The sequence below is a fragment of the Labeo rohita genome, chromosome 22, assembly GCF_022985175.1.
Source record: "Labeo rohita strain BAU-BD-2019 chromosome 22, IGBB_LRoh.1.0, whole genome shotgun sequence".
Classification (NCBI taxonomy): domain Eukaryota; kingdom Metazoa; phylum Chordata; class Actinopteri; order Cypriniformes; family Cyprinidae; genus Labeo; species Labeo rohita.
In genome coordinates this window covers 33,438,490-33,458,065 of record NC_066890.1, presented here as the reverse complement: position 1 = coordinate 33,458,065, position 19,576 = coordinate 33,438,490, and the positions used below count along the sequence as shown (strand labels likewise).

General features: G+C 38.5%; 1 protein-coding gene across 1 annotated transcript in view; it reads right to left on the bottom strand.

Moving 5' to 3' along the window:
* Positions 1 to 155: 155 nt before the first annotated feature.
* si:ch1073-396h14.1 (disintegrin and metalloproteinase domain-containing protein 10) overlaps positions 156 to 19,576 on the bottom strand; it is a 28,993-nt gene continuing 9,572 nt past the window's right edge. Inside the window, exons 5-15 of the mRNA XM_051094933.1 lie at positions 18,400 to 18,479; positions 17,776 to 17,895; positions 14,474 to 14,566; positions 12,929 to 13,097; positions 3,944 to 4,104; positions 3,002 to 3,173; positions 2,699 to 2,843; positions 1,460 to 1,643; positions 829 to 928; positions 439 to 659; positions 156 to 332 (exon numbers count right to left, since the gene is read on the bottom strand). Coding sequence (XP_050950890.1) covers positions 231 to 332; positions 439 to 659; positions 829 to 928; positions 1,460 to 1,643; positions 2,699 to 2,843; positions 3,002 to 3,173; positions 3,944 to 4,104; positions 12,929 to 13,097; positions 14,474 to 14,566; positions 17,776 to 17,895; positions 18,400 to 18,479 — 1,547 coding nt within the window. The 3' untranslated portion in view covers positions 156 to 230. The remainder of the gene's footprint in view (positions 333 to 438; positions 660 to 828; positions 929 to 1,459; positions 1,644 to 2,698; positions 2,844 to 3,001; positions 3,174 to 3,943; positions 4,105 to 12,928; positions 13,098 to 14,473; positions 14,567 to 17,775; positions 17,896 to 18,399; positions 18,480 to 19,576) is intronic.

Genomic DNA, 19,576 nt, shown 5'->3' with positions numbered 1-19,576 from the left:
GGAGTTAAAATAACTTTGTAATGACCGAAGCTGTGAGACACATTGCTGGAAGAGGCGAAGTAAACTCAAATCATGTTTGGACAGATGCAGTTGACTCTCAGCTGTGCATCTGGACAGCCTTTAGCGATCAGTCGGATGTTTTGAACATTTATAAGTTGCCTCAAAAGCAATGTTTTCTTGCTTGCAGGGAGTGTTTTTTGCCAGTTGGAAGGCTCCAAGTGGAAAGATGTTTACTTGTCATCAATCTCAAGTGGCTGGCCAAAAACACAGATAGTTCCGGCCATTACTGCTGAAATGGCGAGAATACCCAGAAGTATCGCCCACCAATGTGCCTGCAAATAAGAAGAGAGAAGTTTCAAATAATAGCAAACATAGTCGCCAAAGTGTTTTTAGCTTGCTGTTATGCAGTTAGGGTTGTTCCATATTGGACCAACAAACCTTCATCCAATCAGCAAGGTCATCAAACTCATCCAATTTCAGGAGAGAATTCTTAAGCCTTGCAATTGGGCCGTCAGCGTCTAGGATTCGGCACACTTTGAACCTGTCGCAGTAGCCTTGGTTTCCAGAGCAGGGCGTCCCAGGAACCAAAGCCACACGTTCCCCTTTAAAGTACTGTAGAAGAACCGAAGAAGTGGTGCTTGCACAGGTATTAGGTTTATCTTTGGAGAGAAAATACCAGAGAAGAAAAATACAAGAACACACAGTTTACTGACAGTTTATGGAGCAGTAATGTCAGCACAAACAGTTCATTAAAACAAATGGCTGTTTATGCATCTAATTTATTTGGAGCAGTAAACACGTTCTGTTGAGGCGGAACACTGTAGTTACCTCTCTGCTGGCAGCACATGTGGCACTTCTCTGTCTTGTTCTCTCCCGGGCAGTCACACTGCACCATGTTATACAATGCGCAGAGAGACATGCCACATTCCTGTGACATCAAGCCACAAGACACTGGTTATAGAGGACGTCACGTTGTGTAATAGGATAATAGGCAAAATATACCCAATTTACATGATTACTATGCTCATTAAGCCTAAATGATTTCATGTGTTTAGTTCCAAAACACATATATTAATCAAAAGATGTCTCACAAAAGCAATCATTTTGGTTTCTCCTTTTTAGTCTTCACACAAATATGTATTATTTATGACAATATGATGACTTTGGCTCAAGAAAAGTGTCTGTTTTCAATTAAATTACATAGTTGTGTTACATATTATATGTCCTCAAGGCTACATTCTGACTTTTTTAGAACTTTTTTTTTAGATACGATGTTATATGTTGTTCAAAACCAGAATAAAATCTGGATGAGTTTAAGTCTGAATGGTGTAATCCGCACTGAAACAAACAGATCAAATTTCATTGATGACAAATTGCGAACAGCAAGTTTTGAAGATTGCAATCTAAATCAGAATAGTACATAGTCCAAAAATAGCTAGATTGTCACTGTTGTACATACCCCATTAAAACAGACACGTGTACCATTACTGCATTTTGTCATGTCTGGCCTGGCAGCGGGTTCTGGACATACAGCAGAGGAACCGTTGCATACGCTTTGGTTGCGACACTCATACTGACGTTCACACATCACCCCATGGTCCTTGAAGACACAGTGGGAGCTGCAGCACAGACCTTGGCTAGGACTGAGACAGAAACAAGTTAGAGTTACCAGTGATCATCTTTAAGAAGGTAGGTTTGGTAGACCTCAAAAACCATGATTCAGGCATTATTAGGGCCGGTCCCAAATGGTGCTCTTGTAAAAGTCCACAAGTCCTAGAAGGCCACCTTCTTCTAGAGTTTCTAAAAAGAGTTTAGCTCAAACATGCTCTAAAACACCTGCTTAGACATTTTGAGTAATCTTAAAAACATTGATAGGTGGTTCAGGTATATTTGCCTAGGGTTGGAGCTGAACTCTTCGGAAGTTGGAGGTAGTTCTCCTATGCAAGGGAGGTCCAAACCAGCTCCTGGAGAGCCACATTTCTAGAGAGTTTATCTAAAACATGCTCTCAAACAGCTACTGAGAAATCTGAATAATCTTGAAGACCTCGATAGATGGTTCAGGTATATTTACCTAGGGTCGTAGAGACTGGAAGTAGTCCTCCTACACAAGAGGGATCCAAACCAGATCCTCGAGTGCCACGTTCCTTAAGAGCATGTTGCAGCTAAACTCTCTAACAGCTGCTTAGATGTTCTGAGTAATCTTGAGGATCTTAATAGGTGGTTCAGGTATGTTTACCTAGGGTTGGAGCTAAACACCTCAGAGGTTTGAGGTAGTCCTCCTATGCAAGGGAGGTCCAAACCAGCTCATGATAGGCCACGTTCCTAGAGAGTTTAGCTAAAACATGCTCTCAAATAGCTGTTGAGACATTTGAATAATCCTGAAAACCTCATAAGACAGAGCTAAACTATTCAGGTAGATGACAACTCCAGGAGCAGGACTGGATGCTCCTGATCTAAGGTAACCTGTTTGTCATTTAAAGATTTAAAAGGGAGCTCACTAGCACTCCAAGCACCACTGATATATTCTTTTGTAATACCATTGTTATTGAGGTCTTCACAGCGGTCTACTAACCAACTGCTGATTTGACCTTACGTCTCCAAGGCATGGACTCGTGGACTGCAAAGGTTGAGGGAGCTATTTGGGACCTTATAGTAAAGAAATTATATTTATCCAAAACGTCATCGGATTGATGCAAACCTGCATTGTTTGCCTGGCTTCAGTCGACATTCAACACCTGCAGGTTCCTTCGAGCTGTAACAGCATGGATCATTTTCATCATGGCCCACGTCACATTCTTCCCCGTCTTCTACGATGCGGTTTCCACAAATGGGCTGGTCACTAACTGACAAGACAAAACAGGTATACTTCAGCCAGTCAGGTTTACCTCACGCCATGATCAGCAATGGAGATAAGGCTCATTGTAGGAGAGATTTAGGACTGAGATAAGCTAATGTTCATTAGCATATCTATCCCATCCCAGAATCTGTTCAGGTGTCTTACCTACAAAGCATTTGTCCTTCTTGACATTCAGAATGTGACTCATGTGCCGCAAGCTGCAAGGGGAAAACCTGTCACTGTTCTCCTCAATCCTGTAGGAGGCTTGAGGGAACATCAAGAACCTGCCTTTGCCACCGGTGATCTCCAGGCCTCCACAGTCCGAACCCTCATCGTGCTGCCATAGAATGTAAGAAGCATGAAGTAAAATGTAGATTGGGAGTCTCCGACTACTAGTTAGATGGTGTTCTCCATTAGGGACAAACAGTTGCAACAACAATTGCACAAGCATTCATACTAGTAATTAACTTGGAGCCGTTAATTATGTCTATACTTCCATGTCTAGGAAGTAGTACCAAGTATACAAATTATGCACACTATAATGTTGTGTTGCTTTTCATTCACAGAAACTCTTTGAAGAGCACACTGAAGGTTCCAAAATGAAATGAGATAAGTGGGCCAAAGGCCACTGGCCCCTTTCCCAGGCCTCCCCATAAATCACAGGTGATGTGGTTCCTTAGATCTGCTCTGCATCCCAAATTCAGTCTGGAAACAATGAGCCATGCTCGTCAGCCCTTTCGCTGTCAAATGTGACTTAACATGTATAGAGGAGGTGGACAAGTGGAGCAGAGCAGAACTAATCTGCCAAAGAGTCCTAGGAAGCTACATGTGGAAAAGGTCACCAATCACTGAAAGGTATCTGGACATGCAGCAAGGCCATCATGCTCTATAGCGTGACATGCTACGCCAAAGCCTGCAATTGAACAAAAATAAGCTAGCATTTGACAACAGCGTAGCAGCATGCATTTTCAAAACAAATGACGCCAATGGAGATTACAGTCATATTTGATTTGCAAACCCAGTGTTAAACAGTCATGCGTGTGTCAGTTGTTAGTTGTAACCATTTATTGAAACGACAGGTTTGTCTGTTAAAGGCGTCAGACTTACAGGTGCTCCAAGACTATGACCCAACTCATGGGCGAAGGTCAGATGCACATGTTTGGGAGAAAGGTAGTAGCCGTAGTTTTGAACAGTGATTAGACCTGTGTTATGGCTGGAACTGCGATCAGTCTTCAAAATCATTTCAGAGCAGATTCCTCCCCAGTTATCTAAGAATCAGAGAAGAGACAACACATCAGGATATTCTCTTGAGTTTGAATTTGTTTTAACACAACAAACTTGGCTCCCTTGGCTATAGGTAAAGGTACTACCGTGTCGCTTGGAAATAGAAGTGTCAGTTGGCCAAACTATCCCATACCATGATTTACATATTGTAGAGAGGGAGAAGAACCCCTAGCAGAGTTGTTTATTTTTTTCATATGAGCTCCCCTTTGATTCAAGCTCTTATAATGCCAACAGACAATTTTACTGCTGATCACAAACAGCTGGTCTGTTTCGCACAGCACTAACCAATTACATCACTGCTGACTAAAATCTGCTGGTGGGTGGTAAGAGGGGTTAGAGCTTGTAGTTGGTCAAGATCAGCCTGTCCATCAAAATCCTGGATTCTTTTAAACCAGGCTGTGAACTTTTAGTCTGACAAAAATCAAAGGTCAGGCTTATGGCTTCTCAGATGTTGTGAGATTTGTGTTCAGACCAAAACATTGAGAACCCATTCACGTTTTTATGCCTGTCTGTGGGAAATTTACAAGAACCATTCACCGAGGTTGGATAAACTGGCTCACATGAAACATATGTGAACTGTGCATTTATGGAGGCTTTATGGTCGTCATCTGTCTCTCATTTAGGGCTCTCATCATCACATGAGGTCTTCATTTTTGAAATTGCTGAGTCATTTGTCACCTTGGTGCTTTGCAAATAATCATAAACACAGAAAGTTTCAAATGCAAATGTCTAAAAATTCCTAAGAAATCTTCTACGCGTCGAAATTTTAAGATCTTGCAGACCAGCCAATAGTGCTACTGGAAGGACAATGGTGTTGTCCTGACAAACACATTAAAATAACTATGTGAGCTATATTCAATTAGACAATGGAATATAAATGCATTGCATGGCAGAGCTTACTCATTCCAACTGACTAGGAAAAGAGCCAAATGAAATGAAGGTGAACTGTTTACTCCAATGTACTCTAGGTCAGAGGCATCTTTACAGAACGTTGAGCTCTTTCCACAACATGCGAAGTGCCTCAGGGACGTTGTTGCCTTTCACAGTTGCTATATCAGGCTCTTTTTCCACTAGGCTCGCATGGAGCCATTTTTGTCACAAGGTTTTTTAGGGCATGAGGCTGTTGATATGATCCACAATACAGTCATTTGAGAGGTCAAAACAATTAGTAAAAAGTCCAAACCAAGCACAATAGTGAAGATTAAGGAAGTATTTAAGAAATGGGAAAAGTAAACAGGACTTAAAACCCAGGAATATTTTTAGACTAAAGTTCCCATACTGATTTGTTGTGCCAGGCCACTGGAGTGCATAGGTGATTACATTTATGTAGGCCAAACCAGAAGTTTGCATCACCCTGGTACTCTGGTCCCCTAAATTATTTTTACGTTGGCTTTTGGATTACTGGAGAAAATAAGCAAAAGTTGATGATTCTCAAGGTTTGTCACATTTAGCTTTGCTTGGCGTAATTCTGCAGGAATGTCAACAGGAATCCTTTAGGGACACAGGTGGCAAAAAAACCCTGAATTCAAATTAGTTAAACCGTTAACGCTCACATTTGCCATGTTTACCAATTTAAAGCTGCTTGGTTTGGAAATGACCTCTAAGTAAACAATCATGCATTGCTACACTACTGACAATGGATTTACTTCACCCAAGAAATTTCTAGGGCTGCCCACTAATAGCTGTCTAACTGTCAGTTGACGAAAAGAGGCTTGGTCGACCAAAATTTTATTAGTCGCTCAGTTACAGAAAAAAAAATTCCACAGGAAGTGGTGAAGTCAGTCAGTTTGTGACGGACAGATCGTTAACGGCTGGTCTATGTGGTAATATAGTACATCGAGCAGGACATCCAAGTGCTCACCTATCATTCATCCACCTCAAATATGGCTTTTCATCTGAAAGATGTATTTAGTGACGTTAGCAAATTTACATGTTCACACAATCTAATATTAACCTAGAAAATGTGCGCTATTCAAGTATCTGTGCAGAGTTTGGAAGCTCAATAGTGCCGGTGCGGTCACTTGCTCTTAAAATACTCCGTCATTTTTGGTCATACAGATAAGAGTAAAACATCTTTCGAACCTGTAAAGACGCTACGTTTATTTGTGTGTACTCACAATAACAACGAAACGTTGTGCTTTTGTAAAATAACGAAAGCAAACAGGATGTGCTTTCTGCCATCTCGGGCTCTGTGAACTTGAGCGTGAATCTTTGAATCTCTGTAAAGACGTGAAAAATACATTTATAGAGTGAAATATTCTCAAATTATGTAATTTGTATGAAACATACATACAGGTGCATCACTACTGCAGAGATGACGAGTCAGTGTCACGTCTACATCTCTTAAGCCGAAAACAAAGCACTAGTTTAGCATTAAATTAAAATGTTAATGCAGTCTCCTTGCTGTGTTTCCCTGACACATTCATTATTATTATATCTGCTGGTGCACTGTGGCAAGCTTTTTTTGCGTGCACTTGAGCGCTTATTAGGCTATGTAGGCAATTAAAGACTATGGTTTATTAATAAATGTACGGCTAGTAATCGACTAATGCTTAAAATGAATGACTACTACTGGACCAGAAAAATCTTTAGTCGAAGGCAGCAATAGAAATTTTGCAGTGTTGCGCGTTGTGACCTCACCTGTTACAAGGAGTGATTGACGAGAGGCGAGCGGATCCATAAGCGAGCTTTTATTAGAAGGACTAGACAGAGACATGGTCATACAGGCAGGGTCGTGACAGGAGCAGACAGGAATGTAACAGGCGATCCAAGAGAATAGTCCGATAATAACGAGCGATAAATCACAGGGCAGGCGGCTAGACAGACGTAGACGAGAAAACCAGGCAGGAGATCAAAAAACCAGGAACTTGGAACACACTAGGAGAACAGGAATAATAACACGATACAATACAACAACAAACCAGGAAGTGCAACTGAGGAGGACCGGGGTTTTATAGGATGCCTGATTGGTCACGGGGGCTGACGCAATCAGAGCGGTGGAGGATGGGAGATGCAGTCTAAGATGCAAAGTGACAGTCAGAGTGAGTGGGTGGAGCGAGAGTGACATCTGGTGGTGAGTAGACAATGGAACACCGACCAGGTTTGTGACATAGCCCCCCCCAAGGAGCGGCTTCCAGACGCTCGAAAGAAACAACAGTCCAGGGAAGCGGTGGGATGGGAGGGAGACAGGGCGAGGGCTGGAGGACCAGGTCCATGAGGGAAGCCCAGAGATTGAGGCAGGACCGACAGAGCAGGTACCCTCCAGGGTGGAGCCGGAAGCAGAGCAGGAGCCCTCCAGGGCGGAGCCGGAGGCAGAGCGTGAGGCGCGGGCGCCCTCCAGGGTAGAACAGGAGGCGCAGAAGCCCTCCGAGGCGGAACGACCCTCCAGGGCGGAACAGGAGGCGCCGCAGCCCTCCGGGGCGGAACAGGAACCGGCGTCATGGTCTGGGACCTGGGGAGAGCAGGGACAGAGGAGGTAGACAGAATAGGGGAAGGGGGCGGAGCAGCCCTCCGGGGTGGAACAGGAGGCGCAGCGGCCCTTCGGGGCGGAGCCGGAGGCGCAGCAGCCCTCCGGGGCGGAACAGGAACCCGCGTTACGGTCTGGGACCTGGGGAAAGCAGAGATAGAGGAGGTAGAAAGAGTATGGGGAGAAGCAGAGAGTCTGTAGAGGGACGCCGCCTCCATGGGAGGATCCACAGCCGAAGCTGACACCTCAGGAGGCATTGGCACGGCTTCTCCGACTGGTGAGGCCTCTGGGTCTGTCTCCTGGTCAGACGGGAGCTCTGGAGCAGGCTTGAGATCAGACAGGAGCTCAGGATCAGGCTTGAGATCAGGCGGGACCTCTGGCGCAGACTTGAGACCGGACGAGACCTCTGGAGCAGACTTGAGGTCAGACGTGATCTCTGGAGCAGACTTGGGACCAGACGGGGCGTGACTTGAGTCTGAAACCGCTTCGGGAAGACCGGCCATGATGGGTGCCGACTCAGGAGCAGAAAACATGACGTGACCAGGCTGTGGCTTGACTGAGACGGCCTGAGCAGGCTGTGGCTTGGCTGACGGGGCTTTAGCCGGCTCTGACGTGGCGGCCATCTTGTGCGGTGGCTCTGGCGAGGCGGCCATCTTGTGCGGTGGCTCTGGCGTGGCGGCCATCTTGGGCGGTGGCTCTGGCGTGGCGGCCATCTTGTGCGGTGGCTCTGCAACTTGGCTTGAGACAGGAAACACAGCTCCAGCTTGGTTTGACACAGCTCCAGCTTGGTTTGACACAGGAACGACATGGCTTGACTCAGGAACGACATGGCTTGACTCAGGAACGACATGGCTTGACTCAGGAACGACATGGCTTGACTCAGGAACGACATGGCTTGACTCAGGAACGACATGGCTTGACTCAGGAACGACATGGCTTGACTCAGGAACGACATGGCTTGACTCAGGAACAACATGGCTTGACTCAGGAAACACAGTTGCAACTTGACTTGACTCAGGGAATGTAACTGTACCTTTAAACGGCTCTTGTATGGCAGCTGTGACGTGACGGAGCTCTGTGATCGCCGCCATCTTGTGAACGGGCTCCGCCGTTGCCGCCATTGTGTGGACGCGCTCCGACGCGGCCGCCATTTTGTGAACGGGCACAGCTGTCGCCGCCATTAGAGCGATGCTATCCATTACGTTCGCCGCCATTTGAGCAATACGATCCATTGCCGTCGTCATGGCTCGGGCGCGCTCCAGCGTGGCCGCATTTCCCGAGTGAGCCAAGCGGCCAGCGGATCTGTGGCGTCGCGCTCCGGCGCGGCCGTCATTATATGAGCGGGTGCGCGGCCGCCATTACCGCGTTGTCGCTTTCCTCCTCCGCGACCCCCACAGTAAGCGACGCGCCCACACACAATAGTCCAAAGTCCATACCGGAATGACCGAGGGAAAAGCTGCTGGATCCTGTTGTGCTGGTTTGTTCTGTTACAAGGAGTGATTGACGAGAGGCGAGCGGATCCATAAGCGAGCTTTTATTAGAAGGACTAGACAGAGACATGGTCATACAGGCAGGGTCGTGACAGGAGCAGACAGGAATGTAACAGGCGATCCAAGAGAATAGTCCGATAATAACGAGCGATAAATCACAGGGCAGGCGGCTAGACAGACGTAGACGAGAAAACCAGGCAGGAGATCAAAAAAAACCAGGAACTTGGAACACACTAGGAGAACAGGAATAATAACACGATACAATACAACAACAAACCAGGAAGTGCAACTGAGGAGGACCGGGGTTTTATAGGATGCCTGATTGGTCACGGGGGCTGACGCAATCAGAGCGGTGGAGGATGGGAGATGCAGTCTAAGATGCAAAGTGACAGTCAGAGTGAGTGGGTGGAGCGAGAGTGACATCTGGTGGTGAGTAGACAATGGAACACCGACCAGGTTTGTGACATCACCATTGCGTGTTTTGTTCATCATGACTAATCTTCACAAATTTTGAAATCTAAATACAATTCCCCCAAAGTAATAAGCTAAATGTAGGATATACACCAACTACACCACAGTCACATGACATCAACGTCACCATCAAACTTTCGACAATTCATTTAGTTCAGTGTAATAGAAGAGTAAGTGCACAAATCCTAACTCATTTATGGGTTTTGGCATATAAAAATATAAAACTTTATTAAACAATAATAATAATTACCACCTTTAAAGTGGTAATTACACTGCTGTCTATGCAGGGTCAGAAAGCCCTCAGATTTCATCAAAAATATCGTAATTTGTTCTCCAAAGACGAATGAAGGACTAACAGGTTTGGGACGACATGAGGGCGAGTAATTAATGACAGAATTTTCATTCTGCAGTGAACTAACCTTTTAAAAAACTACATCCACCACCCACCTACCAAAAACTGACCTTTCTACAACACCCCAAGCTGCTAAAGCAGGGTAGTGTGTCTTTGAGTAAGTATGATTGACAGAAAGCCCCCACAACCCCTTCAGCCCACTCCGCCGTGGAATAAATGAGTGACAACAAGTCAACACAAGGCCAAGACTTTAGGCTGTTGTAGACCTTGCAGATGTCTTGGTTAAACTTTCCAGGGCCAAACTGTAAGATGATAGTGTTAGCATCCATCAAGTTTCTTGAGTGCCAAAGCACTAAAAAGTCACATCAAAGTCATTGCTGCTTTTATGTTTGTCCAAAAAAGGCCTGAATTACTGTACACAAAAGGCCCCGTATGGAACTGAACGCAACTTGATACTGGATTTGCATGGTGGTTAAATGCTAATGTGCGTGAAGGAACGCATGCGTGTCTAATGAAATCTTCTCACGTGAGGGTTTCGCCATGGAGGCAAATCCGGAAAAAGGAATGCGGTTATCTCAGTTTTTGTGGTGGGGGCAGAGGTCTAACATGCATAGCTTTCTGGTCACATGTCACCACTGCTGTGGACTCACACCCCCACTCTCAGCCAATCACAGCGGGCGCTGCGGTCAATCCCATGGCAACTTTCTAGGATCTCAGCTGGTGGCCTGCACCTCCAGTCGCAACAATAATAAATGAAACAATGACTGCTCAGTTTGCTGGCCATGTGAGATCCCAGTGACATTCAGATACTGTAACCGGATTGAGGCCAGTGTACATTTACAAAGCACTACCTAGTGAAAACTGACAGATCTGAGAGCCATTAGGAGTAAAAATGCAAGGAATGTTTTGCTAGATGAGAGAGGTCTTCTTTCTTAAGTTGGGACTGTAGTTGAATGCCTACTTATGCCAAGTTGTAACTGTAAGTTGTCCTTGTGTCCCTCACACTAGACTATTCTGATAACTGCATGACTATGTTAGTCCTATGCTGGTCTAAGATGGTTTTAGCTGGTCTTTTCAGACAGGTAGGGGAATGAATTGATCAATAAAGACAGATGTCATCTCATTCATGACATTGTTGCAGATGTCCAGATTAAAAGGGAACGACAGCTAAGGTCATGTCCTGTCATGTAGAGGAAGTTGCTAATGCGGAATGCAGCATTCATTGTGTTGTGAAGAGGAATGTTAATTACGAGGTCAAATTAGCGGCGGTAGTAGAAACAATGTACAAACAACACGTTGATTGCTTTGGTTAAAAAAAACAAAACGAAACAAAAAACAGTGGAATTATACTGAGATATATATAGAATTTTAATTAATTAGATATGCTTTTATATTACTACAATATAATTGAAACATTTAAACAATTTTGGAAAAAAAAAAGAATTTGAAAAAAAAAAAAATGGGGGGGGGGGGTGAACAAATTAAACAGATTTTATAGTGACATAAAAATCTATTTTTGTTAACATTTAATAAACTGATGTTTAATTTTTTATATTTCATGATTTAAATTAATTAGATATGCTTTTATATTCCTAAAATACAAATTAAACATTTAAACCATTTTGAAAAAAAAAAAAAAAAATTACATTTTGGGAAAAACAATTGGGGGGAAAAAATTAAACAGATTTTATAGTGACGTAAAAATCTATTTTTGTTAACATTTAATAAACTGATGTTTAATTATTTAAATCTTATGATTTCAGTTAATTAGATATGCTTTTATATTCCTAAAATACAAATTAAACATTTAAACAATTTTGAAAAAAATAAGAAATTTGGTGGAAAAAAATTAAACAGATTTTATAGTGATGTAAAAATTTATTTTTGTTACCATTTAATAAACTGATGTTTAATTATTCAAATCTCATGATATCAATTAATTAGATATGCTTTTATATTACTAAAGTACAAATTAACCATTTAAACAATCTTGAAAAATTAAATCTAAAAAAAAATTATTTTGGAAAAAATAAAATGGAATATGGGGGATATTTAATTATTTAAATTTCATGATTTCAATGAATCAGATATTCTTTTATATTACTAAAATATGATAAAAAAAAACAATTAGTGCTGTAAAAATGTATTTTTGTTTGCTAACCTTTAATAAACTGATGTTTTAATTATTTAAATTTTATGAATTAAATTAATTAGATATGCTTCTATATTGTTAAAACACTATTTCACAATTTAAACAGAATGTAGAAAAATTAAATCTAAAAAATAAATAAACAAGTAAAAAAAGAATATGGGAAAAAATAAAACTGATTTTATAGTGCCGTAAAAATGTATTTTTGTTAACATTTAATAAACTGATGTTCAATTATTTAAACGTCACGATTTTTAATACTAAAATCAATCTGAAAAAAAAAAAATGTATACAACATTTAATAGTACCGTCAAAAAATGATTTAAACAAGCTATATATGCTTTTATATTACTAAAATACAATTGACTCATTTAAATAGAAATTGGGAATAAATAATTTAAAATATGGTGGGAAAATAAAAACCTTAAACGTCCTTGCATAACACCGTATTCTGGTTAACTCATACGATTAGAGTCACTGTAAGTTTTGCAGTTTCTCATTAGCAAACTTGTCCACTCGTATCTCATAAAACTCTCACAGCACATGCAACTGTTTCTCTGAATTGTACATGAGAGCACATTCTTTCCTAGAAGTACTTCCCAAAGACCACCACTCCACACCCAGACCCCCACCATTCACGCTACAATTTTTCAATAGGGTGTCTAGGCTTTGAGTGATGTTATCAGATAGCTTTGCTCCAATATCATGTCGCGTCAAGCACAACTGTGGACAGAGGTCACATACCGAAGGCCTAAACGATGCATAAGCCCGGTCGACCACCATTGAGTATAATAATATTCCACCATGTGACATTTGTTTTGGGCGTCACAGAGGCGGCTTGTGTTACGATCCGTCTAGAGCGGATGGGCTGAAATATTACCTGGTTTTCCTTCCCAGGCCAGGCCAAGAACCCCGCTGAAGTCTCTGTTGGTCAGGAGGTAAGACAGGCAGTAGTCGTTCCAGTTCATCTCGGAAAACAGACTCAACAGCTTCTCGGGCCCAATGTAATTCTTGCTCAAAGGACTGCTGGGATCTTCCTTGGTGATCACCTGAAATAATTTGCAACCTGTTTTATGTCATTTAAATCTTTAACATCGATGAATAATAAGGATTTTATGGTGAGGAATTGGTGAGGCAATTAATATTATAAAAAAAAACAGGAAACTAAAATATTATGAAATTAGTTAATAGTTAATAATATAATATTATATATATATATATATATATATATAAAATGTTATCTGAAGTTAAAAGGGAATAAATAGATTAAAAAATAATACCAGGAATCAAAATTAATATTATGAAATTAGTAAAAATCAAGAGCCAAATAAATATCAATTAAATAAATAAAATAAACTAAAATAAAACAAAACAAAAAGAACAAAGGGTAAATAAAGTTTAGAGGCAAAAATAAATAAATAAATAAATACTTAAGAAAATAAATATTTTTAGGTTATCTGAAGTTAAGAGGCAATAAATAAATAAATACACAAATAAATACCAGGAAACTTAATAAATATTAAGAAATTATTTAAAATCAAGAGGCAAAAAAAGAAAAACAATATAAAACACTAAAAAAAACAAAGGGTCAATAAAAGTTTAGAGGCAAAAAGTAAGTAAATACTTTTAAATAAATATTTTTTTTTTTTACGTTATCTGAAATTAAAATGAAAATAATAAATAAATACAAAAAAATACCAGAAAAGTAAATAAATATTATGAAATTAGTTATAAAAATCAAGTGGCAAAAAAAATAAATAAAATAAAATAAAAAAAAAAAGAATTATGAAATTAGTTCAAATCAAGGGAAAATAAATAAACAATATAAAAACTATAAACAAAAGCAACTAAATAAATAAATACTTAAAACAAGAAAATAAATATTTTTATCTTTAAGTTATCTGAAGTTAAGATGCACTAAATAAATACAAAAAAAAATGTATTAATACCAGGAAACTAAATAAATATTATAAAAATAGCTCAGATCAAGAGACAAAGAAACAAATAATATAAAAACAAAAAACAAAGGGTCAATAAACAAAGTTAAGAGGCAATAAAAAAAGGAAAATAAACATGAAATTAATCAAATAAATAAAATAAATACAAATAAATAAATATTTTGAGAAGATCTAAATTTAGGCAGCAATAAATAAATAAACAAACAAATAACTTAATTAATCTATACAATAAAATAAATAAATGTGCAATTAAAAGACAAATACTTACAATTAACAGAAAAATAAATGAATTATTTTATTTAAAAGGCATTAAATTACATTAAATAACAAATGGGTAAATAATTATTATCCAATTATCTAAAGTTAGAAGCAATAAACAACAAAAAAAAAAAGAAAAAAAGTGTCAAAATATATATAATACAGCTGTAATTATTTTGTTTAAACACGGACCAAAACAAGGACCTTACGGTGAGGAATTTGACTTTGAAGTTGACCAGGTCTATGCCGTCAAAGTCAGCTTTGCCGTAAATGTCGTTCACTGCTTTCATGTAGGAGGCAACCTGCAAAATATATTGGTGCATTTATTTTATTATTAACTAATTTTTCATCTCCTCTTGAGTGACAAACTGACAGACAGGAGGACGGACAGACAGATTAATTTTACCACAGTAATCTTATCATATTATTTGATCAATTGAGACACTGTTCCTCAGAGTTTCAGTTGCAACAGTGAATCCTCCAGAGAGTCTCTTGCCCCTGTCCCTGTCAGTGGATTGAGGCACATTTCGCCTCTGAGGGAATGAAAGCACTCTGGGGTAAAAGTGTCTGGTGAAGAGTATGAGTGACAGTCTGGCCTCTGTTCCTTACAATGAGCCGGCCAAGACCAACATATTGGCACACAGCACTGGGTGAATATGGTAATGTGAAATAACACTGTGGCATGGCACACAGCCCGAGTACCTACACCCAATTACACAAGCACGTCCGATTCTGCTATAAAAAATGAACATACGAGTACATACATACATACTTAAAAATAACCACAACTCAAGATATTGCAGTGTATATGAACGTATATTATGATTATTTTATTGTAATTTAATATTTACATTAATATGCATTATTATTGACACCAAAATGTTTTTTGGGTTTATTTATTATTTTTTTTTATTTATGTTTGTTCAGTTTATTATGGTAGCACGTTTCTGCCACTTTACAAAAAATACAAAAGGCAACTTTGCAACTTTTTAATCTCGCTATTCTGGCCTTTTTTTATTCCCCCAATTGCGAGAAAAAAAAGGCAACTGTGAGATACAAACTAACAGTTCTGAGAAATTCTGACTTTACAACTCAGAAGTTTAAACTTGCAAGTTTAAATCTCACAATTCTGAGAAAAAAAAAAGTTTATATCTCAGTATTGTAATTCTTATTTTATTTATTTATTTATTTATTTATTATACATATAACAATTCTGAGAAAAACAGTCAGAATTGAGTTTATGTCTCGCAAATCTGAGAAAAAAAGTTGAATTGTGAGTTTACATCCACCAAATGCGAGAAAAAATTCTGAATTGCTAGATACAAACTAATAATTCGGACAAATTCTGACTTTATAATCCAAATTGCGAGTTTATATTTTACAATTCTTTAAAAAAAAAAAAAAAAAAATTGCGAGTATAATATAATTTTGCAATTCTGACTTTTCTCGCAATTGCGAGATATAAACCTCAATTCTGACACATATATATACACATTTACATTGCAATTCTGAAATAAAACAGTCAGAATTGTGAGTTTATGTCTCGCAATTCTGAGAAAAAAAAGTTGAATTGCGCAGATTGCGAATCGCAGAATTGCGAGAGAAAAGTCAGAATTGTGAGATACAAACTAACAATTTGGAGAAATTCTGACTTTATAACTCAGAATTGTGAGTTTATGTCTCAAAATTCTGAGAAAAAAAGTATAATTGCGAGTATCTCGCAACTGCGAGAAACAAGTCAAAATTTGGGAGTTTATATAGCAATTCTGGGAAAAGTCAGAATTGAGAGTTTATATCCCCCAAATGAGAAAAAAAATTTCAGAATTACGATGTAACTTTATATCTCGCAATTCTGACTTCATAACTCACAACTGTGAGTTTATATCTCACTATATTCTGAGTATAAAAAAAGTATGTGAACTTGCAATTCCGAGAAAAAAGTCGGAATTGTGTGAGACAAAAAGTCGCAGCTACCTTTTTTATTTTTTTTTTTTTTTTATTTGTGGCGGAAACAGGCTCCATAGTTTATGTATATTCGGTTATTATATTTAATATTTAAGAGAAAAAGAAATAGAATTTTATTAAGCTGGTAAATTTGATTTTATTTTACAAAAAAAAAAAAAAAAACATCTTTTACTGTTTTTTTTTTTTAAAAAAGTCTTGTTTATTAATTAAGTATTAATGTTTAGTAATATAATTGTTTCATTAATGTATTAAATATTATATATTATTTGAAGACTCATTTATTATTAATACATTAAATATATTACTATATATGTTCATTGGTATTTATATTGTGATTTAATTATATTTACACACACTACATTTTTTTTTTTTTTTTTAGAAAACAGTATTTCTCAAATAAATGAATACTTTTAATCTGCAAGTATGCATTAAATTGGCCACAAACACAGTAAGGACATTTGAAATTGTACAAAATATTTATATTTTAAAAAATGATGTTCTTTTGAACTTTCCATTCATCAAAAAAATCCTGAAATTTTTTTTTTTGAAAAATATTAAACAGCACAACCGTTTTCAATATCAACAACAATAATAAAATATTTCTTAAAATTAAAATCAGCACATTAGAATGATTTCTGAAGGATCATGTGACACTGAAGATTGCATTAAAAAAAGAAAATGGAAAAGAAGTTAAAAGTTGTAATAATGTTTTGCAATATTACTGTTTTTACTTTATTTTTCGACTTCTTTTAAAAACCTAAACAAAACAAAACAAAAAAATCTTAAGAATACCAAACTTTTGAAAGGTAGTATTTTTTAAGTAGCAAGTATTAAGTATTATATAAGTATTATTATTAAGTAAGTATTGATCATTTTTATTGGGCACAAATATGAGAATCAAAATTATTTACTTTCTAACCGTTTTGTCCAGCTCAGAAACCAGCTAAATAAAAAATAAAACAAAATAAAGAGCCATTATCATTTAATGGGCGTTTTTCAGTTATCCTTCTGGCATAAACATTGCTTTTCAGGAATCTCGTACAAGTAGTGATTTGCTAAAACAATAAAAATCACCAGATGTGGAGAGTAAAGCAAAAACATTGCGTAACCGTCAAAAATAATACGCAGACAATGGGAACTACCCCCAAAGTAAAACCTCAGTGACCTCAGCCGTAAGGCAGGCGGTCCAGCCCCCAAAATACACCAATCTGGAGAACTCGTCAGATAAAAGATCTGAAAAGAAATTAACTTGTGGAAATCCTGTCTTTTATCTTCAGCATACAAACTTTACATAAGGTTAAGTTGTACCCGCTTTGTTTCTCACAGCCAAAGTAAAGCACTTGGCTTTGGTCCATTGGTTACATACAACCCCACCATTTCGCAGAAGTCTCCGGTGGGATCAAGAAAGGAACAAGCTGTGAATCCCACTTCGTGGAGATTGGGCACCGAAGGGGGAAAAAACTTCACAGTCAACAGGAAAAATATGCATGTGTGATCATCAGCCTGAATGAAAGAATCTTTTGAGTACTAGATCTTGGGAGCTCACCTGAGCCACAACAGCTTCAACACTTTCAAAGCGTTTGTAGAAGAGGTGGTCTGCATGGAGGTGCAGAAGACAGCTGGTTTTGGACTGGTCGACCTTCCGCTTTGACCTGGACACTGGTATCTGGCGTGGGTCACAAGATGGAGAGGATTTCACAACACTGAGAAGGCGTCAAGGGAGAACTTAGGGAAAAGCTCACATCTGGTTTTTCAATGCTGCCACCAAACAAGCGGAAGTGAGGTGTAAATATGAGCTTAAAATAAAATGCTAGCTTGTTATCTGATTAAAGGCACGGCAGGTTGTCCCATGCACCCAGTTTGGGTAAATGGCTTTAACCCAACCAGGACCTTCAAACAATAGATAGATTGGACAGATAGGATTTTAAATTTCCATGCAGCAGGTCGCCTCCTAAAACAGGACAAGGTTGTAGGGCAAAACAATTATTGAGTGACATTGCGAAGCGTTGATGTAATGTCGGCCACCTCCATGTGTGATGTCTTAAAAAGCTCTGAACATCTGATTTCGAAATCATTTCCACATTCAGTGTACATTTTATAGAAATTATTTGGGTTTGTAAGGACACACTGTGCAGGACTAAACTGTAAATGAGGTGAAGTCATGTCTGACCTCTTGGTGGTTTTGGACAAGATGCTGCAGCCTCTCGGCACCACAGAACCCAGCGTGAGCCTGTTTCAAGGGAGTGCTGTCTGTGGAAAAACAACATATTAATATGTCATAATATGGGAGTCGACTAACGAGATGTAAACAAGTGTTAAAAATGTTAGAATTAACAGTGCTGTTAATGTTAACTAAAACTAAAACTATTAAAAATCATTTAAATTATTGAAATTAAGCTGAAATGAGATAAGAAAATAAATAAGATGAAGAAAAAAAAAAAACAATTACCTTTAGGTTAGTTGCCATTTTCATTTTAGTTTAAGTTTAAACATTACTAAAACTAATTTTTTTTTTTTTTTTTGTTAAGATTTAAAAAAACTAATAAATTATGTGGTATATAAATAATATACTAAAATATAGCTGCAAGCAGCAGTTACTGGGGTTCAAGCTCTTAAAGAAGAAGTCTACTTTCAGAACAACAATTTACAGATAATGTAATGTAACCATGTTCATGTCTTTCTGTCTGCAGTTGTAAAGAAATTATGTTTTTTGAGGAAAACTTCAGGATTTTTCTCCATATAATGGACTGATATGGTGCCCCAAGTTGAACTTCCAAAATGCAGTCTAAATGCGGCTTCAAACGACCCCAAATGTGATTGTAAACGATCCCAGCAGAGGAAGAAGGGTCTTATCTAGCGAAACAATTGGTTATTTTCATAAAAATAATACAATCTATATACTTTTTAATGTCAAACGCTCGTCTTGCTCTTTACGACCTCCATTTTTTCCGGTTAATGACAGTTAGGGTATGTTGAAAAACTCCCATCTTCAAAATCGCCCTATATCGCTGTTTTATGATCTGAGTTTTTCGACATACCCTAACTGTCTTGAGTCAGAATACACAGAGTTTAGGGAGAGTAAGACAAGACGAGCGTTTGAGATTAAAAAGTATTTAAATTGTATTATTTTTATGAAAATAACCGATCGTTTTGCTAGATAAGACCCTTCTTCCTCAGCAGGGATCGTTTACAACTACATTTGGGATCATTTGAAGCTGCATTTAAACTGCATTTCGGAAGTTCAAAATCAGGGCACCATATCAGTCCATTATATGGAGAAAAATGCAGAAATGTTTTCCTCAAAAAACAATTTCTTTACGACTGAAGAAAGAAAGACATGAACATCT